Source organism: Schistocerca serialis, chromosome 6 (assembly GCF_023864345.2).
Source record: "Schistocerca serialis cubense isolate TAMUIC-IGC-003099 chromosome 6, iqSchSeri2.2, whole genome shotgun sequence".
Lineage (NCBI taxonomy): Eukaryota > Metazoa > Arthropoda > Insecta > Orthoptera > Acrididae > Schistocerca > Schistocerca serialis.
Window position 1 is genome coordinate 133,190,942 of NC_064643.1, and position 19,073 is coordinate 133,210,014.

Genomic DNA, 19,073 nt, shown 5'->3' on the forward strand with positions numbered 1-19,073 from the left:
ACTTTTGTTTGTAACTGTGCAGTTACCTGTACATATGTTGTCAATTTTTTATACATTGTCGTGGAATTGTTACTACTATTATGTTATACAGCATGTCCGAAAAGTCTTACCCTGATTACATAAATTTATAACTCAGGCTAGAAGTAAGATACAAATATGAAACTAGTGTCTAATTGTTTACAAACTTCCACATGAGCACCCTTGGTAGCACGTAGCACATCTAGGCGATATTCAGTTTCTGTCCACACATTAGCCAACATCACTGCAGGGATCGATTCAGTGACTGTGGTTATCCGTTACCGCAGGGTTTGAAGATCTGGTACACGTGTTCGTAGACCTCGTCCTTGACATAACCCCATAAAAAGAAGTCTAATGGGGTTATGTCAGGAGAGCGTGGAGGCCAAACCGTTGACCCATCACGACCAATCCATCACCCAGGAAAGGTCATATCGAGATAGACACGGATGTCCAAACCCCAATGAGGCGGTGCACCGTCTTGCTGAAACAAGACATCGGGGTGATACTGAAGCAGCTGAGGAACAGCATACAGTTGCAACATGTCCAGATACACTGCAAATGTGATGGTAGCCTCAGCGAAGAAAAATGGCCCGATAATTCGATTGTGCAACAGCGCGCACCAAACATTCACCTTTGGACTGCCTCGGGTGCACTCCATGACCTCGCCAGGGGGTTGTGAACCCCAAACGCGCAAATTATGCTGATTCACTACTCCACTGACAAAAAAGGTCACTTCATAGGAAAAGGCAATTCGTCTGAGATAACCATCATCATCCTCAATATGTGATAGCATTTCGACCGCAAAGTCATATAGACGTGTACTGTCATTGGGCAACAATGCCTGAACGATTTGCACTTTGTATGCACGAAACAATAAACGTTTGTGTAAAATGTCATGTAGAGAGCTTTTTGGCATCTGTAATTCACATGAGGCCCTGTGCACCGATTTCTTCGGACTTCGCGGAAAAGACTGCCTTACAGCTTCCACCCTGTCTGCTGAGGTTCTTGGTCGACCAGACCTCGGAAGGTCAGCAACCAATCCTGTGTTCTTGAACTTCTCATACTAGGCTTTAATGCTCTTGACATCAGGTGGATTCCTTCCAAATGTTGTCTGGAAGTGTGTCTGCACTGTGGTTGGTGATCGTGTCTCATGGTACCACAGGATAGACTGTGCCTTCTCCTGATTGGTTAACATGGCTTCTTGGGCACTGCACCTCATCCACTACTTACATACTACGAACCTAAAACAGAAAAAAAATTTTGATAGTTGTAAATAATGTGACACAAGTTTCATATTTGTATCCTACTTCTAGCCTGACTTATCAATTTACGTAATCAGGGAAAGTCTTTTCAGACACCCTGTATATGTTTGACATTGTCAACTGCTGGGGGCAATTCTAAAGCATCAGAAGCTTGGCATACCTGATGTTTCAGAATAATATGTTGTTGTAAATGTGATTATTGATATCACTTTATTGATTCATTCCAATTCCACTTTCACATATAAGACATATCTCCCACTCTCTATCTCCTCCTTCCCCCTCACTCTGTATATCTCCTCTCTCATAAAACTTTTCTGTAAGTAATTGTTAAAATTCTTGTGTGCGCCATTTCAATATTGTTAAATTTGAATCCCTTCTTGCAGACAGAGTTCCGCAGCTATTGGATGGAAACAAAGTTCCAACAAGAAAATTCTGAGGCAACTGAAAAATCTGCAGAGAACCCATTTCCTTTCTTGCCTCTGCCTTACAGGCGTTGCACTATGGATGCAGTTGGAGATATTTTGAGTGGTGTAGAACTGCCTGGTGGTTCCTTAGATGGTCTCCTGTTTTATCACAGTGAAAGTCACTATACTGCAGGTTCAACACCACTTGTTGGTTGGCTAAAGCCCCACATGATACCTGAAGTCTTGGGTGTGGATGTTCACCCACGATACCTTGAGGAACGTCCTTCTGACTATGAGAGTGTGGCTGTTTATGTACAAAAGTCAGCAATAGCTAAACGAAACAAGCAGCGGCAGCATCAAAGGCGCCGTAATAGGAGCAGAAACAAAATGTAAGTTTTTATAGCATACCAATGAACCCAGCAGTGCTTCACAATTACTAAATATGTATGGGATTTGGATATATGTCCTAATCTCCTCCTCTTCCCTCTTCTGGTCTGGGCATTGTGCCTTCCTCTCTCTCTTTGTCCATATCATCATCCTACCCTCTCTCTATCCATCACCTCCCCACCTCTCATTGTCGCTTTGTACATCTCATCCTCCACTCCTCTCTCTCCTCCTCCCTTTCTCTATCCATCTTCTCCTTCGTACCCTTCCTGTCCATCACTTCCTCCCTCCCCCCCCCCCTGTTCATCACTTCCTCCCCCCCCCCTTCTCTCTCTCTCTCTCTCTCTCTCTCTCTCTCTCTCTCTCTCCCCCCCCCCCCCCCCCACCCCCCCCCTCGCCCTCTGATCTTGAGCCTTATTTATTGTTATTGCAAATTCAGATTCCATAGTAGTATTCTAATCATAAGCAGATAAGCCATAAATACAACTTCTCTGTGAAAAACATCTGCGAGGTGAAAACAAAACAGCATTGTTGTGTATACAATGGTTTATTGACAGCTGTAGCGACATTTGAGACAGGCTGTAGTTTTCTATTCTACTCCTTTCTTTATTTAGCTTTGTGTGACTGCACTGTTGTGAAGATAAAATGAGAACACTAACATAAAAGATATAATAACAAAGAATCGGTTCCCAATATGCTGGAATCATTTGATTCTGATACTAGTTGGTTCCTAGAGAATCTGTGATTCCTGGAATTGGGGAATCTGAATGTGGCACAGCCCTAGCTAAAATCATTATGGATAAACTTTTTTTTACTCCAGTTATTCTAACTAAATATTAGTGCTATTGCTATTATTACAAATAGGTAGATGAAATTTTGAGTGAGTGGCTGATAATTCCACATAATTCATGCTTTCTGTGTGTTGTTTAGTTTTTTGGCATTGGCAACACTGGTCTGACCGTCAGAGACAGTAGGCTATTGAACAGTTGCAGCAGTATGGTTAAGAAAAAAGGACCTGTTTGGAATTTTTCAATTTAAAAGAGAATGGCGTATCTTGTAAATATTGTTTCAAGAAATAAAACTGTCACAGTCCAACAAAATGGAAAAGCATATCAAAAAGTGTTTCAAGTACCCACAGAATTGATACCAACATTATTATTATTATTATTATTATTATTATTATTATTATTATTTTTTTTTTTTTTTTTTTTTTTTATTTTTTTTTTGCAGTAGTGTAATATAAGTAAAAATACTACCTACAGGCTAGCTACTTAGTATAAACCATAATTTATTTCAAAAATTACTTTTAAACTTGTCATTTTTTCTTTTTATTATGCATTACTGCAAGAACCTGCCTCATTATAAGTGTAAATATTTATGTTTACCGTCCAATTTATTTCCCCTAATAACTCTCCCCTACCTCTCAAGCAGCTTTTTCAACTTTTTTACCGAATCACTAAAGAAGCAGTGTTGCAAAAACCTTTCAAATACAAATTAAAAGCTTAAAATTATTCTTAGAACTGCTGCTTATCAATTAATCTTTATGATGATGCACAAATCCTTGGGCAATCCTGAATTTTGGGCATTTGCCCAGGCATTTATCCTGGTCATTTTTCCCAACTTATAAATGCCCAGACATTTTACACCACTTAATATGCAGTTTCAAAAAAAGTTTCTGCTCTCTAGCAAGAGAAGCCTAACAACAAAACAGAAATGATACACGTATTACTGTCGTTAAACTCATGAAGAACAGCAAAGTGTAGTTTGACACTTGTGTACCAAAGGGCATAAAGTGAGTGAAATTCACTGGGACTTGCGTGGCCTGTATGGGGACAACTGTATGGGCCATAGCAGTACCTCCAGGTGGCATGCATTCTCCCAAAAGGCCATGTGAACCTTAGTGATTCGGCATGCTCCAGGTAGCCGGTAACAACTGCAACCCCACAGAATGTCGGACCCATTGAGGCACAAATTTGAATGACCAGCAAACCTTATCGGAAAGCAGTTCAACATTTTATGTTCTGTGGAGTACAATACGTTCATGACAAGTTGACATTTTGTAAAGCTAGTGCTTGCTGGGTGCCTAAGAACCTGACAGAGAACCACAATGGCCAGAAAATGATTACAACTTTGGATCACTTAACACATTACACCACAGAAGGGCATGAATTTCTGAAAGGAGTTGTCACTGGTGATGAGTCATGGGCATACTACTACGTGCAAGAAACTGAACAGTCATCTATGGAGTGAAAACATGCTGGCTCCCCAGTGCAGAAAAAATTCAGAGTAACTCAGTCCGCTGGGAAAGTGCTTGTGACATTGCTCTGGGATATCCATGATGTGTTATTGATGGACTTTACAGAACACAGGACCACTGTTAATGCTGCAGCCTACATTAAAAGTTTAAGTTGCGTCGTGTCCTTTGTGACAAATGACACAACATAAATGCTGATGGTGTCAGACTTCTATTACCCTGTGTTGTTGGCGGCTGCTGCTGCTGTGCCCCAGCATCCACCCTAAAGTCTGGACCTTGCACCACTGGACTTTTATCTGTTTGGTCATGATGGGCCAATGCTTTGCAAGAGATGCAGAAGGGAAATCAGCAGTCTGCAGATGACTGTACTACAACCACACGCACTTCTGCAAATAGAGCATATTGAAACTGGTACCATGAAGGGAGAAATGTGTTGAGAACATGGGTGAGCATGTAGAAAAGTAGGTAAAAGATATAAGGGGTTCTTCTTCTTCGCCTAATGAACTTTTTGGTAATAAAATTATTGTGCATTACTTTTCGATTTTTCCCTCATAAGGTGCAGTCAACACAAAGAAAAAGACTCAGGAACCTCAGTTCACTTATTTTGCTCTTAGAAATACAGGGTGATTTTGCTAAATGGGAACACACTGCAGGAAACAATCTCAGAGGATAAGGAACAAAAAAGGTCATGTGGACATACGGCTGGAAATTCATTACAAGAGACGTTCACCCACTTGAAGGTGAAATTAAAACAATAATACCTTCCCAAACACAGAGGCTGAATCAGTGCTGATGGTTACTGTCACCATACAGTGGACACTTTTCATAGCCCACAGATGGGTGTTGTGAAGATACTGCTTCTCATAAATGCAGCCTCATCTGTGTATAGAATGGATGCAGACATCCTTGCACCATAGTGGTGTGTGTGACAAACTGCATCAAAACTTATCGCTGTGGAAGACAGTCCTTAAGTAAAAGGCCTTCACACATTGTAAGTGATATAGATTGTGCAGTTGTCGTGGAGAATGTTCCACAGGGTCATCTGGTTTAGTCCATGCAGGCGGATCACCTGCCTCCTGCTGATAACAGGATCAGATTCTAAAGTGTTCAGCACCTTTCATCTTGACCTTCAAATACGTGTACCTCCTTTGAAACTCATTTCCAGCTGTATGTCCATATGACCTTTTTTGCTTATCCTCTCAGGGATGGTCTCCTGCAGTTAGTCACCATTCAGCAAAATTGCTCTGTATATCTCACTATGCTGGCTTGTTTATTTTCACTTTGTATTGTCTTACAAAATTATGTACTTGGGCAGTGCACCTCAAGTAAATAAAGTATCCATTCAACAGAAGGAAGCAATAAGGATTTTGGGTGAAACAGTTTACTGCACATCTTGCTGAGGTCACCTGCAAAGTCTTGAGATTCTGTAGAGGTTGTGTATATGACCTGATGGACGACAGTGGGTCAGGGTGAGTCAAAAGTTGCTCAATACAGGAGACTTTCTGTATTACTTTCCAACAGTTTGTATCGGTAACTCAAGCCCACATCGGGCGAATGCTCGAAGGTGCACATTATTTCATGGACATCCACAGTGAAGCGTTGCCTCGAAGATGCCTGCAGCTGCTACATTCAGCACAGCCCACGTGCAGCTTGGCCTTGTTTGCTAAACATTTCTGGCCAGCAGTCAAACTTCATCATGAGCTGGTGTGGCAGACTGGAATGGCTGTGGTGAGTGCGGAGCGGGCTGGCAGCTTGCCACATTTGTACAAACCCCGGTCCTATTGACAGTATCTGATACTGGCAGGCACCCAGTGGCAAGGATGACTTCAGTTGGATTCTGAGCCCCATCAATGCTGCAGTTGGATCCCTGTGAGGCTGTCCTGTTAGGATGAGGGTAGAGCGGTAACAACCTCTTGGCAAAAGTCAGATGCTGATATATAACTATCATATTTTCTCTCTATAAACCATTATCAAGTCATTGCTTATGCTTCTGTGTTACAATATCTTTTTTCTTAATAGGCCAGCATATCTTATTGTTAAATTTGACCATTTTGCTGAGATAAACCATTGATTCGAGGTTTTTTTACATGTGAATTACTGGAAGCCTTAAAACAGATTGCCGATGGCTTTGTGCCCTGTGTCCTCGATCAGAACTTGAATGAGGCAAATAATTCACAGCTGGTCCTCAAAATGCAACTTGTTTTCAGTTTTGATATAAAAACTACCAAAGTTGCAAGATTCAGGTTTTTTTTTAAATGATTAGTTTCAGGTTACCTGATCCATTTTCAAATCATCCTGCTGCATGGGAAGTTAAAATTATAATATATCCGAAATTGAGTTTATATTGCTGGATATTGAGCATAATCTGCCATTACTGTCTGACTGAAATGTAACACTAAAGTCTGGATAAAGGGTGATTCTCCAGTTAACAGGTTCTACTGCAATATGATATTACCTTGTATCCATCAAGACGAATCTGTTCAGCATCAGTGAGTTCGATGTCATTTTCTGATAAGCTCAGCACATCTACCCAAATCCAGTTTGTCCTTAGGAGTTCATCCTCTTCATTAATGAGCCTTCTGATGATGTTTCGACAAGAGATAGAAAATTGCTATTCTTTTAATATCCATGACTTTCCCCAAGTTGCAATATTTTGTTTTGTTCATAGTTTATTCAGGTAATTGTATTTATTCTGCATATCTGTCTTTTGGACAAATTTCCTCTTTTTTTAAAAAAAAAAAGCCCAAGGCAGACATTTGAAATTGGTAGGTTGAATAATGCTTTGATCACAGAGGATTCTCCTGGTAATTACCAGTCTACACAATGACCAGCGTAATTTTCACAGTAGTGGATGGGACATTCCCTGTGACCTTCCTAATGTCATCCTCATTGTTGTAATTGAGGTGGCAGCTCAGACTGTTGCCTACACCTCTGAGGCAATACAAGGCCGACACCTGTAGGTACGGGCATGAGGAAAAAGGAACCAAAGCAGGTAAACAAGACTTAACAGATCTGACATGTTAATGGCCCAATATCTTTTAGCATTATATTTGATAATGCCATAAAAGCCAAAATCTAGATAGTACAAAAGATACTGTAATACACAGTCAAATGGCAGTTTATTCATTCAAAAAATATTGCTGGCCTGTGGCTCAATACCATCAAAAACATTTTACATGGTGATCAATAGAGACTGGATTATATGCATCATAAAAACCTTAAAATATTCCTGCAAATATGCAAGAAAAATTTAAAAAATGCATGAAAAGTGTCGTAATATGCATGATCAAATAATAAAAAATCGTGGTGGTTACTATGTGCATTTTATCTCCAAGCCGAACCTGCACATATCAGTTATGAGGAAGAGGGCCAGCCAAACAAAAAATTGGTACATTTACAATGCTGATATCATTTTCTGAATACTTTCTGGAAGAGGTTAGAAAGGGGCCTTTCTCAGATTATTTTCTAAAAATTTGCAAAATGGGGATGCATACTGGGTTTCAAGAATTGTTTCTCCTTTGCTATTGTTGCTGGTAACAAGCGGATGCGTTGTGAGTGAATCGCAGCAAAACAATCAATATGTACAGGACCAACTTCGAGATACATTGCATGCAGAGGGGCATGCTCAAAAACTCCGTAATATGTTATTTAAAAAACAACATACAATCATGAATTCTTTGAACAGCATTAACTTTCAATTAATACTACTATATCAAAGCATCATTTACAATTTATTTTACATTTTTTCTACTATTTTAAACATAAACCACCAAGTACTGTCCCGAATATTCGGTAGTAAGATTGTGTCTTTAATCACTCAAAACATTTTTATAAGCAGAAAAGGACCATTCTACATCAACTGAGGTAACTGGACAGTATTTGAATTTGAGTGCTATCTTGGCACTAATTGTTTCTGGTAAAATTTCAGCTGTCACATTAATAAAACTATCAACGTGGCACAGGGGTTCAAAGTGTAAGTTATTGTTTAAAATATTTCCAAACTTTTCTCTAAGTTTTCTTGGGAATACCTCCGTAAATGAAGAGGTTACTAGATTAATTTTATTCATTAACTTAATAGATTCATTCAAAGTCAAACCTTGAGTTTCAAGCTTTTTAATACTTGCAGGTATATGGGAAAAATGAGTGTTACTCACAGCAATGTATTTTTTAATACTGGAACCATTAAAAGCTTCCTTGCACTGACAAACTGCCAAAGCCTCTGCACTATCAAAGTCGTTTACTACCCCTCTAATGGCCTCGAAATGTTCATTGTGAAACAAAACAGCTTTGGCCCATGTTCCGCAATGAGTTACCACTGGTTCAGGAGCTAAAGGCACATTTGGTAGTTCTTCTTTGTAGGTCTTGATGTGAGTGGGAGCCTTTAGACACACTTTCTTTGTGGATGAAATCAGTGTATTTACATTCACAAACATGGAACATACTTCTTCAGCAAGGTGATGTACTCCATGAGCAAAGCACGTCACATGAATCAGATTGGGATAAAATACTGGGAGGGCTTTTCATGCTTTGATCATATAGGGAGCAGGATCTGAAATAAACACAAACACGCTTTCACCTGCAGAAGATTCTGGAAATATTTTTCTAATGCCTTCATTCACAAATCTGGTGATCGTAGAATGATTTACTTTTTCAGGTTTTTTGCAGGCCGCTAAATAGGAAGGAGGTGGCTTTTCTTTTAAAACACCGAAAATTAAGTTTGCAATGTAACAGCCACAAGTGTCTGTAGTTTTGTCAATTGAAATCCATATAATGCTGTCCTTCAGTTCATTGCACATTTCTTCCAGAACATTTACGTAAATTGTCGGTGTGTAATTTTTACGTAATGTTGATTCATCTGCTATATTTTGCTTTAAGCAATATTTGTGCAGGAAGCCTTTGAGGATAGGGTTTGTAAGTTTGTAAAGAGGAATATTGCTTGCAATGAATGCTTCACATAAATCCATGTTAAACCAATCTTTTGATTACCTTTGGACAGATCCCTCTACTGCAACTTGCTGTTGCCAGAAGTTGTTGTCATAGTCTGTTTGAAACATTTTTTTTGCACAAAATGTTTCTCACAAACTCGACACTATAAAACAATTCCTTGGCATGTAAATGTTGCAGGATGGTCAGCTAACCACGTACGATGTTTCTTTTTTTTGGATGGCATGGCGCACACTACACATCGTAAACACGTTCAGCTGTGGACAAATAAATTGAAAGCTAAACTGAAACAATGGACATGTGACTAAAAACTAGTGTAGTTTAATTGTTGCCGATGCTTATGGTGTGACAGTGGAGGGGATTAACCAGGGATGCGGGTGCAGGAGCATTGACTCTGCCTGCCTGTTCCTGTTCCTCTTCTGTAATGATTTCGCTAGCCAGTGGCATCTCGGTTAGCAATTGCACGCAGTTCTAGGTCGCAGTCAATCTGAGTGACATCGAGCTAGAGACCACCCATCTAAATTTTTAAAATATTGTAAACATAGAGCAAAAATATGCATTGTCACTAGTTTTTAGTTAAAATATGCAATAATTGGTGAAGAGGAGCCAAATTTGCAAATGCATTAGCAACATGCAAATGCATATAATCCTGTCTCTGGTGATTAGTTACCTTGTTTCTTCCATTATTTAGATTCTACTGAAGGCTGGGAGAAATTAGTAAATGGGCAATGATGGATAATGAGTTAGCAGATAAATAGATAAGTGTTCCCTGACTTTCCTCTCTTGCTTTTGATACTGAAAGGTAGTGTTGTGTACAGTGTAATGCTACATGCAAGTGAGTACGATTTTTAAACAATGGAAAATCCACAATGGAATAATGACAGTATTATGAAAAGGATAGTTGCTATGCACCATATAGCAGAGATGATGATGTACCAGATAGGCACAACAACAAGACTGACAAACAAAGCTTTCAGCCAAATAAACCATCAGAATCACTCACACACGCCTGTCTCCCTACAGTGTGCTTGTCAACTCTTTCCTGGGCCACAGGGAGTGTACTGGGGTGATGTGGGGGGTGCATGTTGGAGTGAAGTAAGGGAGGAATGCAGGGAGGGGGTTGGGGGGAAGTGTGTAACAGCTCTTGGGAGAGTGGGGAGCCATCTGTGGGATAGGTAGGGTTCCAGGTAGAGGGGGCGGGTGGCAGATGGCTAGGCATGCGATTTCACAGACTCGGACATGAGATAGCAGCACATAACTAGCTGTCGTGAATGGGGTAGGAGGGGGGCATACTGTCACGGGGGATAGTGTACAAAACAAATACTTATACACACACACACACACACACACACACACACACACACACACACACACACCAACACACCATTGGATGGGGGTGGGGGGATAATGGGTTACCTTAGGTTTAAGCCAGGGAGGTTACAGGAGTGAAGGAAGTGCTGTAAGGATAGCTCCCTTCTGCGCAGCTCAGAAAAACTGGTAGTAGTGTAGAGTATCCAGATGGCACAGTTTGTGAAGCAGCCATTGAAACTCATACGTTGTGGTCTGCTGCATAGTGTGCCAATGGGTGGTCCATCTTGTTTTTGGCAACAGTTTGGCAGTGGACACTCATTCTAGTTGACAGCAGTTTGTCATACCAATGTAAAATGCTGTGGAGTGGTTGCAGCAGACCTGGTATATAACATGGCTGCTTTCACAGGTTGCTAGTCCTCTGATGGTGTAGAAGCAGCCTGTGATGGGATTGCAGTGATGTAGGGTAAGTGTGCTGGGTAGGCAGACTGGGCAGGTCTTGCACTTGGGTCTTCCACAAGAGTATGGTCCCTGTGGCAGAGGTTGGGGGGTGGGAGTGACACAGGGACGGACAAGGTTGTTGTGGAGGTTGGGTGGGCAGTGGAACACCACGTTGGGAGGGGATGGAAATATATTGGGTAGGATGTCCCTCATTTCAGGGCATGACGACAGATAAAGCCCTGACAAAGGATGTGGTTCAATAGTTCCAGTCCTGCGTGGCACTGGGTAACAAGGGGGGTTTCTTTTTGTGGTTAGTTCTTGGGATGGATGTGATGCTGAGGTGTGCATGGAGCTACTGCACAGGAGATCTGTTTGTGTGTTAGGTTTGAAGGCTATTGCCTGTCTGTGAAGGCCTTTATGAGGCCTTCGGCTTGCTGGGCGAGGGAGTTCTCAACACTGCAGATGCATCTGCCAATGGGGGCTACATGGTTGGGATTTTTGGCATGGAATTGTTGGCAGCTGTGAAAGTGAATGTACTGTTGGTGACTGATGGGTTTCCTGTGAACTGGGGTATGGATGTAGCTATCTGAGAGGAGGAGATCAACATTTAGGAAGATGGCACGGTGGGCGGAGGAGGACCAGGTGGAGTGGATGGGAGAGAAGGCATTGAGATTGTGGAGGAATGAGAATAAGATGTCCCGGCCTTGTGTTCAGATTATAAAAATGTCATCAATAAACCTGGACCAGACAAGGGGTTTGGGAAGCTAAGAATGATTCCTCTAGCTGGCCCATGATGAGGTTGGAATAGGAGGGTGCCATGGCTGTGCCACAAATTCTTTTGTATACCCTTCTTCAAAGGTGAAGTAGTTATGGGCTAGGATGTAGTTGGTCAGTTGTACAAGGCATGTGGTAGTGGGTTTGGAATCTGCATGGCCTTGGGAGGGGGTAGTGTTCAGTTGCGGCAAGGCCATTAACGTGAGGGATGTTTGTGTATAAGGAGGTTGCATCAACAGTGACAAGTGGTGTCCTGGGAGGTAAGGGTGTGGGCATGGTAGAGTGCCGGTGCAGGAAGAAGTTGGTATCTTTAATGTGGGAGGCTAGGTATTGGATAATTAATTGCAGATGTTGGTCAGCAAGGACTGAGACTCTTTCAGTGGGAGCACTGTAGGCAGCCACAATGGGGCATCCTGGCTTTTTAGATTTGTGAATTTTGGGGAGCATGTAGAAGGTGGGTGCGCAGGCTGTTGTTGGGTTGACTAGGGAAATGGATTCAGGGGAGAGGTTCTGGGAAGGTCCTAAGGATTTCAGCAGAGATCAGAGGTTCTGTTGGGCTTGTGGGATGGGGTCTCTTTGGCGGAGCTTGTAGGGGGTGGTGTCAGACAACTGACGTAGGCCCTCTGCCAGGTAGTCACTCCCGTTCACTACAACAGTGGTGGAACCTTTCTCTGCCAGGAGAATGATCAGATATGGATCCATTTTTAGATCGTGTAGGGCAGTCCTTCCTTCTGATGAAAGGTTGTTGTTTTTAGGGAGGGACCTGGGGAAGGATAACAAGGCGAGGTTGGAATTGCTGGAAGGTGACCAGGGGAGTGTGGGAGGGTCACGATTGGATGATATTATGAATTGGTACAGGCCGGGACTGATTCTAGGATTGGATTGGCTTTGGTTGGAGGGGTTGGTGTCAAAGGAGTGTTTTCACTGTAGGGATTGGGAGAAGGATAGTAGGTCCTTCTCAAGTCCATTATGGTTATAGCTGGGGAGTAGGACTGAATGTGAGGCCTTTGGATAGGACTGAAGCTTCTTGGGGGCTAAGGATTTTGATGGAGAGGTTAACAACAGTGTTCTGGGACTGTTTCATTTCTGGAGTGTTGGTAGGGGATTTTGGAGTATGTGGTAGATTGTAAAGGTCATTGAGGCAGGACCTGGGTGCTGTGAGGGGTTGATGAGGAGGAACGCTGTAAGTAGAATTGGGGTTGAATAGTGGTGGCCCAAGGTGGGATGGGTTTTCAGCAGGCTAGATAACTTGTGGAGGTAGTGTTTGGAATGTTTCTCTAGGTGTTGGAGTGTCAAGATTTCAATTTGGGTGGTGAGTGTAGTTAGTGGAGACTCCATAGTAAGAGTATTTTGTAGAGGGAGTGGAGGTGGTTCAGGGATGCCTGTGCCATGGAGATGTGTTTTTGTAGAACCAGGCTTGTGAGGGAAGGGGACTGGCAGTGTCTGAAAAGATCATTGTGCAAGGAGGGGTGGGATCCATTAACAGGGATTTTTATGGTTAAGCATTGGGGGGAGGGGGGATTCCATGGCTTAGGCAACATTTAAGGAACAGGATTTTGGCTAGGGGTAAGGAAACATTTCTGAACTGATGCAGGTAAATAGAGGACGGATCCATTGTGTTTGGGGGGGGGGGGGGGGGGGGGGACGGTGAGATGGCACTGGGGAAGAAAGTTGGTGTTGAAAGTGGCGGGTAAAGATTGCAGGTAGTTGCAGGGCGAGTTGAATAATGTTGATGGGTGTGAGGAGGGAAAGGAGTTGTGTTGGGGCAAGGGCTAGTACTGTGTCAGCAGTATATGTGGTGACGTGTCATATATCATCATGCACACACAATAAATTCGATCATGTGTGATTTATCATCACATGTAAGAGATAAAATGAAAACAATCACAGGCAGATTGGAAGTGATACATGAGAGAGGGAAGGATTTTGCGTTGCTAAAGGTGCGTTACGCTATTATCGGGAGTCCTGTGGCATGTGGAGTTGCACGCGCAGCTGATGTAACAGACACGGTTGTAACTAGAGGGTGTAACAAAAGTCATGTGCGTCCATGTGTGTCGCGGCTATTATGGAGTGTGTCATAAAGGCGAGAGGGAAGAAATGTGAGAGAAAGAAATGGACAGATAATAGAGGGCAGCTAGTAAAGGAGACAGTAACGAAGGGTGAACAGCAGCAGGCCGGAGTGGCCGAGTGGTTCTAGGTGCTTCAGCCTGGAACCGTGCAGCCACTACGGTCGCAGGTTCGAATCCTGCCTCGGGCATGGATGTGTGTGATATTCTTAGGTTAGTTAGGTTTAAGTAGTTCTAAATTCTAGGGGACTGGTGACCTCAGCTGTTAAGTCCCATAGTGCTCAGAGCCATTTGAACCATTTATTTTAACAACATGAGGTTTGGGTGGAAGGGAGCAACTAGACAATATAATAAAGTACGGAAAGCTCTGGTTGACAATAATGAATTAATTAGGAATAAAGGAGATGACTACCGGACAGGCAGAAGCACATGATTTCACATGCTTGGGCATGAGATAGCAGCACACAACTACCTGACACAAATTGGGTGGGGGTAGGCCAGGAAGGGTACAGTATGAAAGATTTGCTGCACAGCTCAGAAAAGCTGGTGGTGAAGGGGAGGATACAGATGGCACAGTTTGTGAAGGAGCCATTGAAACTCACACATTGTGCCACTGGATGGGTCACCTTGTTTTTGGCAACATTTTGAGGTGGCTATTCATTGTAGTTGACAGCTGGTTGGTTGTCATACCAATGTAAAATGCTGTGCAGTGGTTGCAGCAGACCTGGTATATAACGTGGCTACTTTCACAGTTTGCCAGGCCTCTGATGGTGTAGGATAAGCCTGTGATGGGACTGGAGTGTGTGGTGCTGGATGGGTGGATTGGGCAGGTCTTGCATCTAGGTCTTCCACAAGGGTATGATCCCTGTGGTAGGGGATTTTGGGTGAAAGTGGCATAGAGATGGACTAGGATTTTGTGGAGGTTGGGAGAGTGCCAGAATACCACTTTGGGAGAGGATGGAAGTATCTTTGGTAGGATGTCCCTCATTTCAGGGCATGATGAAAGATAATCAAAGTCCTGATGAAGGAAATGATTCGTTTGTTCCAGTCCCTGGTGGTATTGGGTGACAAGAGGGGCACTTCCTTGTGGTTGGTTTTTGGGGTGGATGTGAGGATCAGGTGTGAGGATATGGCATGGGAGATCTGTTAGTGTATTATGTCTGGAGGGTATTGCCTGCCTGTGAAGGCATTTATGAAGACTTCAGCATATTGGAGAAGAGAGTTCTCATCACTGCAGATACACCTGCCATGGGTGGCCAGGTTATATGGGAAGGAGTTTTGGTGTGGAATGCGTGTCAGCTGTCAAACTGCAGGTACTGTTGGTGATTAGTGGGTTTGATGCGGACCAAGATATGGATGGAATCATCTTAGATGAGGCGATCAACATCTTGGAAGTGGGTACAGTGTGTGGAGGAGGACCAGGTAAAGTGGATGGGAGAGAATGGGTTGAGATTGTGGAGGAATGAGGATAAGGTGTCCTGGCCTTAGTTCCAAATTATAAAGATGTCATCAATAAATCTGAACCAGAAAATGGGTTTGGGTTTCTGGGAAGCTAAGAATGTTTCCTCTAGGTGGCCCATGAGGAGGTTGGCATAGGAGGGTGCACTGTGGGTGCCCATGACTGTGTCACGAATTTGTTTGTATATCTTCCCTTCAAAGATGAAGTAGTTTATGGTTTAGGATGTAGTTGGTCTGGTGAACAAGGAATAAATTGGTGGATTTGGAATCTGCAGGACATTGGGAGAGGTAGTGATCAATTCAATCCCCACTGTCTAAATGTCATCACCCAAATTAAAATCCAACACCTAGAAAAACATTCCAGACACCACCTCCACAAGTTATCCAGCCTGCTGAAATCCTACTCTCGTCTTGGGACACCACTATCCAACCCAACTGTACTCGCAATGTTCCTCCTCATCATCCTCTCATAGCACTCAGACCTTCCCTGACTGACCTTTTTTTATCTACCACATCCTCCAAAACCCTATACCAAGACTGCACAAAATCCAGAACCAATAGATTCCCAGAACACTGTTGTTAACCTTGCCATAAAAGTCTTCATCCCCACAGAAGTTTGTCGTATCCAAGGGCTCACCTTCAGCCCTACTCCCAGGTTTAACCACGTTGAACTTGTGAAGGACCTACTCTCCTTCTCTCTCTCACCTACACTGTAAACACTTCTTTGCCACCAACCAAACCAAAGCCAATCCAGTCCTAACATCAAACCCTGCCTGTCATAATTTGTACCATCATCCAACCTGACCCTCCCAAACTCGTGCTAAACCATCCTCCGGTCACCTTCCAGGAATTCCAAACTTCCAACCTGGCCTCACCATCCTTCACCAGGTCCCTCCCTAAGAACAACCTTTCAGTAGAAGAAAGGACTGCCCTATATGATGTAAAAACAGATCCTGACCTGATCATCCTCCAGGCAGATGAAGGTTGCACGACTACTGTGATGAACAGGAGTTAATAACCAGTAGAAGGCCTGCGCCAGTTTTCAGACGCCTCCACCTACAAGCTGTGCCAAAGTGACCCCATCCTAGAAGTCCAACAGAACCTCCAATCTCTGCTGAAATTCATAGGCCATTCCCAGAACCTCTCCCCTGAATCCATTTCCCGATTACCCCAACAACAGCCTGCACTCCCACCTTCTACATGCTCCCAAAAATCCAAAAACCTAACAATCCTGGGTGCCACATTGTGGCCAGTTACAGTTACCCTACAAAAACAATCTTAGCCCTTACTGTCCAACATCTGCAACTAGTTATCTAGAACCAACCACTTCCTGCACCAGCTCTCTCTCATTACTGTTGACGCAACCTTCTTATACACAAACATCAGCCATGCTCATGCCCATGCCCATGGCCTTGTCATAATTGAATGCTACCTCTGCCAAAGCCCTGCAGATTCCAAACCCACCACCTCATTCCTTGTACACCTGGTCACATACATCCTAACCCATAACTACTTCACCTTTGAAGGGAAGAAGGGGAGGCATAGATACAAATTCAAGGCACAGCTTTGGCACCCTCCTATGCCAGCCTCTTCATGGGCCACCTAGATGAAGCATTCCTAGCTTCCCAAAACCCCAAACCCCTGCTCTGGTCTGACATCTTTATAATCTGGAACTAAAACCAGGACACCTTATCCTCATTCCTCCACAATCTCAACCCCTTCTCTCCCAACCACTTAACATTGTCCTCCTCCACCCACAGTACCACCTTCCAAGGTGTTGATCTACTCATCTAAGAATACTCCATCCATGCCTCAGTCCACATCAAACCCACCAATCACCAGCAGTACCTGCACTTTGACAGTTGCCAACCATTCCACATCAAAAATCCCTTCCATGTAGCCTGGCCCCTGTGGCAGGTGCAAATGCAGGGATGAGAACACTCATATCCAGTACACTGAAAGGCTTCATAAATGCCTCACAGGCAGGCATACCCTCCAGACGTAATACACAAACAGATCTCCTGTGCCATATCCTCACACACACACCTGATTCTTACATCCATCCCAAGATCCAACCACAAGGAAGTGCCCCTCTTGTCATCCAATACCACCAGGGACTGGAACGAATGAATCACTTCCTTTGTCATAACTTTGATTATCTTTCATCATGCCCTGAAATGAGGGACATCATACCAAAGATACTTCCATCCTCTCTGTGGTGTTCTGGCACTCTCACTTCTGCCACCTGATGCACACAGGATACAGACAGTGTGCACTGGGGATCTAGATGCACTGTGCAAACCGTGGGTCATATAGTAGAAATGTATCTGTTCATGTGCATCACAATAGTTTGCCTGCATCCTCAGGCAGATGACACACATGCTGCACTACAAACACAGGTTGCTGAGCTCACTGCACAGGTTGCTGCATTACAACTCAGACTACTAGTTGCTGATCTTGTTGCCATTGCTCACTGGAAAAGTGCATCCGCTCAGGTTCATCACCAAGACTCTAACCCCCCAGGGGATCCACAACTCTTTTGTGGATACATGCGTAGCGAGCACGGGACCCCGAGCTAATGTGGCCCTCCTTCCTTTCCGCATACCTTCCCTTTCCGCATCCTTCCCTATCCCCCATCTTCGCCCGCCCCCCTCACCTCATGCTCTTTCCTTCCCTTTCTCCCCCTCTGGGAGTATGGTTTGTGCCTACGTCTGGAGACGGATGCTCGAAACTGTTACCAATTCCTTGCTTTCTACACTTGCAAGTCTTCGTCCTTCCTCTGTCCTTCTCTTTTCCTTACTTCTTCTCCTTGCCCTTTTCTCTGCTGCAGCGTTTGAGACCCCTCTTCTTTCCTTTCCCTTTCTCTTTTTTCCTCCCTGTGCGTGTCTGAAGGCCAACCCACGCATTTCCATGCGTAGCCGGTGACAGGGTAATGCCCCGGGTAGACAGGTAGGACACGTACGTACCCCCTGGTAACGGCCAGGCCCAGGGAGGGGTGATTACCCGAGCTGATACCTTCCGAAAGTGCTGATTGGTCCCTCCGTCCGTTTGTCGGGAGGTGTGACCTGAGGTGTGAACAATCACCCAAGGCGGGAGTGCCCTTAGAGAGGGCCCCCACAAGGGAGGAGCGCGCCATCGGAGACGCCGGTAATCATGGGGGATTCTTCCGCAATGGTTTCCTCACCTTCCACTATGTCTGCTCACAAGCGTAAGTTCACTGAGTCTCAGCCACAGACAGTTCTTCCATCGTTGCCACAGTTCCTTGTTGTTTCTCGGTCTGACGAAGGTCACGACTTCTCCACGGTCAACCCTTTCGTTATTCAGAAAGGTGTCGATGCAATTGCAGGTCCTGTAAAGTCTTGTTCCAGATTACGGAATGGCACCTTATTGTTAGAAACAGTCAGTGCCCTCCAAGTGCAAAAATTGCTGCGTACTTCACTGCTCCACACCTTCCCTGTCCGGGTGGAAGCGCACCGCACTTTAAATTCATCACGTGGGGTCGTTTATACACGCTCTCTCGATGGATTGTCTGACGAAGAAATTCAGCACTACCTGTCTTATCAGGGTGTAATGGCTGTTCATAGAGTTATCAAAAGGGTTGACACGAACATCATTCCAACCCGCACTGTCTTCTTGACATTTGATAAAGTTCAACTCCCATCGAAAATCAAAGCAGGCTATGAGATAATTTCCGTTCGCCCTTACGTCCCAAACCCTACGCGTTGCTATCGGTGTCAGCGGTTCAATCACACCAGCCAGT

General features: G+C 43.8%; 1 protein-coding gene across 2 annotated transcripts in view; it reads left to right on the forward strand.

Annotated features, from left to right (window-relative positions):
• Positions 1-19,073, forward strand: part of LOC126484319 (snurportin-1) — a 106,540-nt gene that overhangs the window by 70,679 nt on the left and 16,788 nt on the right. For both annotated transcript variants that reach the window (XM_050107758.1, XM_050107759.1), the window contains exon 5: positions 1,664-2,073. In XM_050107758.1, the coding sequence (XP_049963715.1) occupies positions 1,664-2,073 (410 nt within the window). The remainder of the gene's footprint in view (positions 1-1,663; positions 2,074-19,073) is intronic.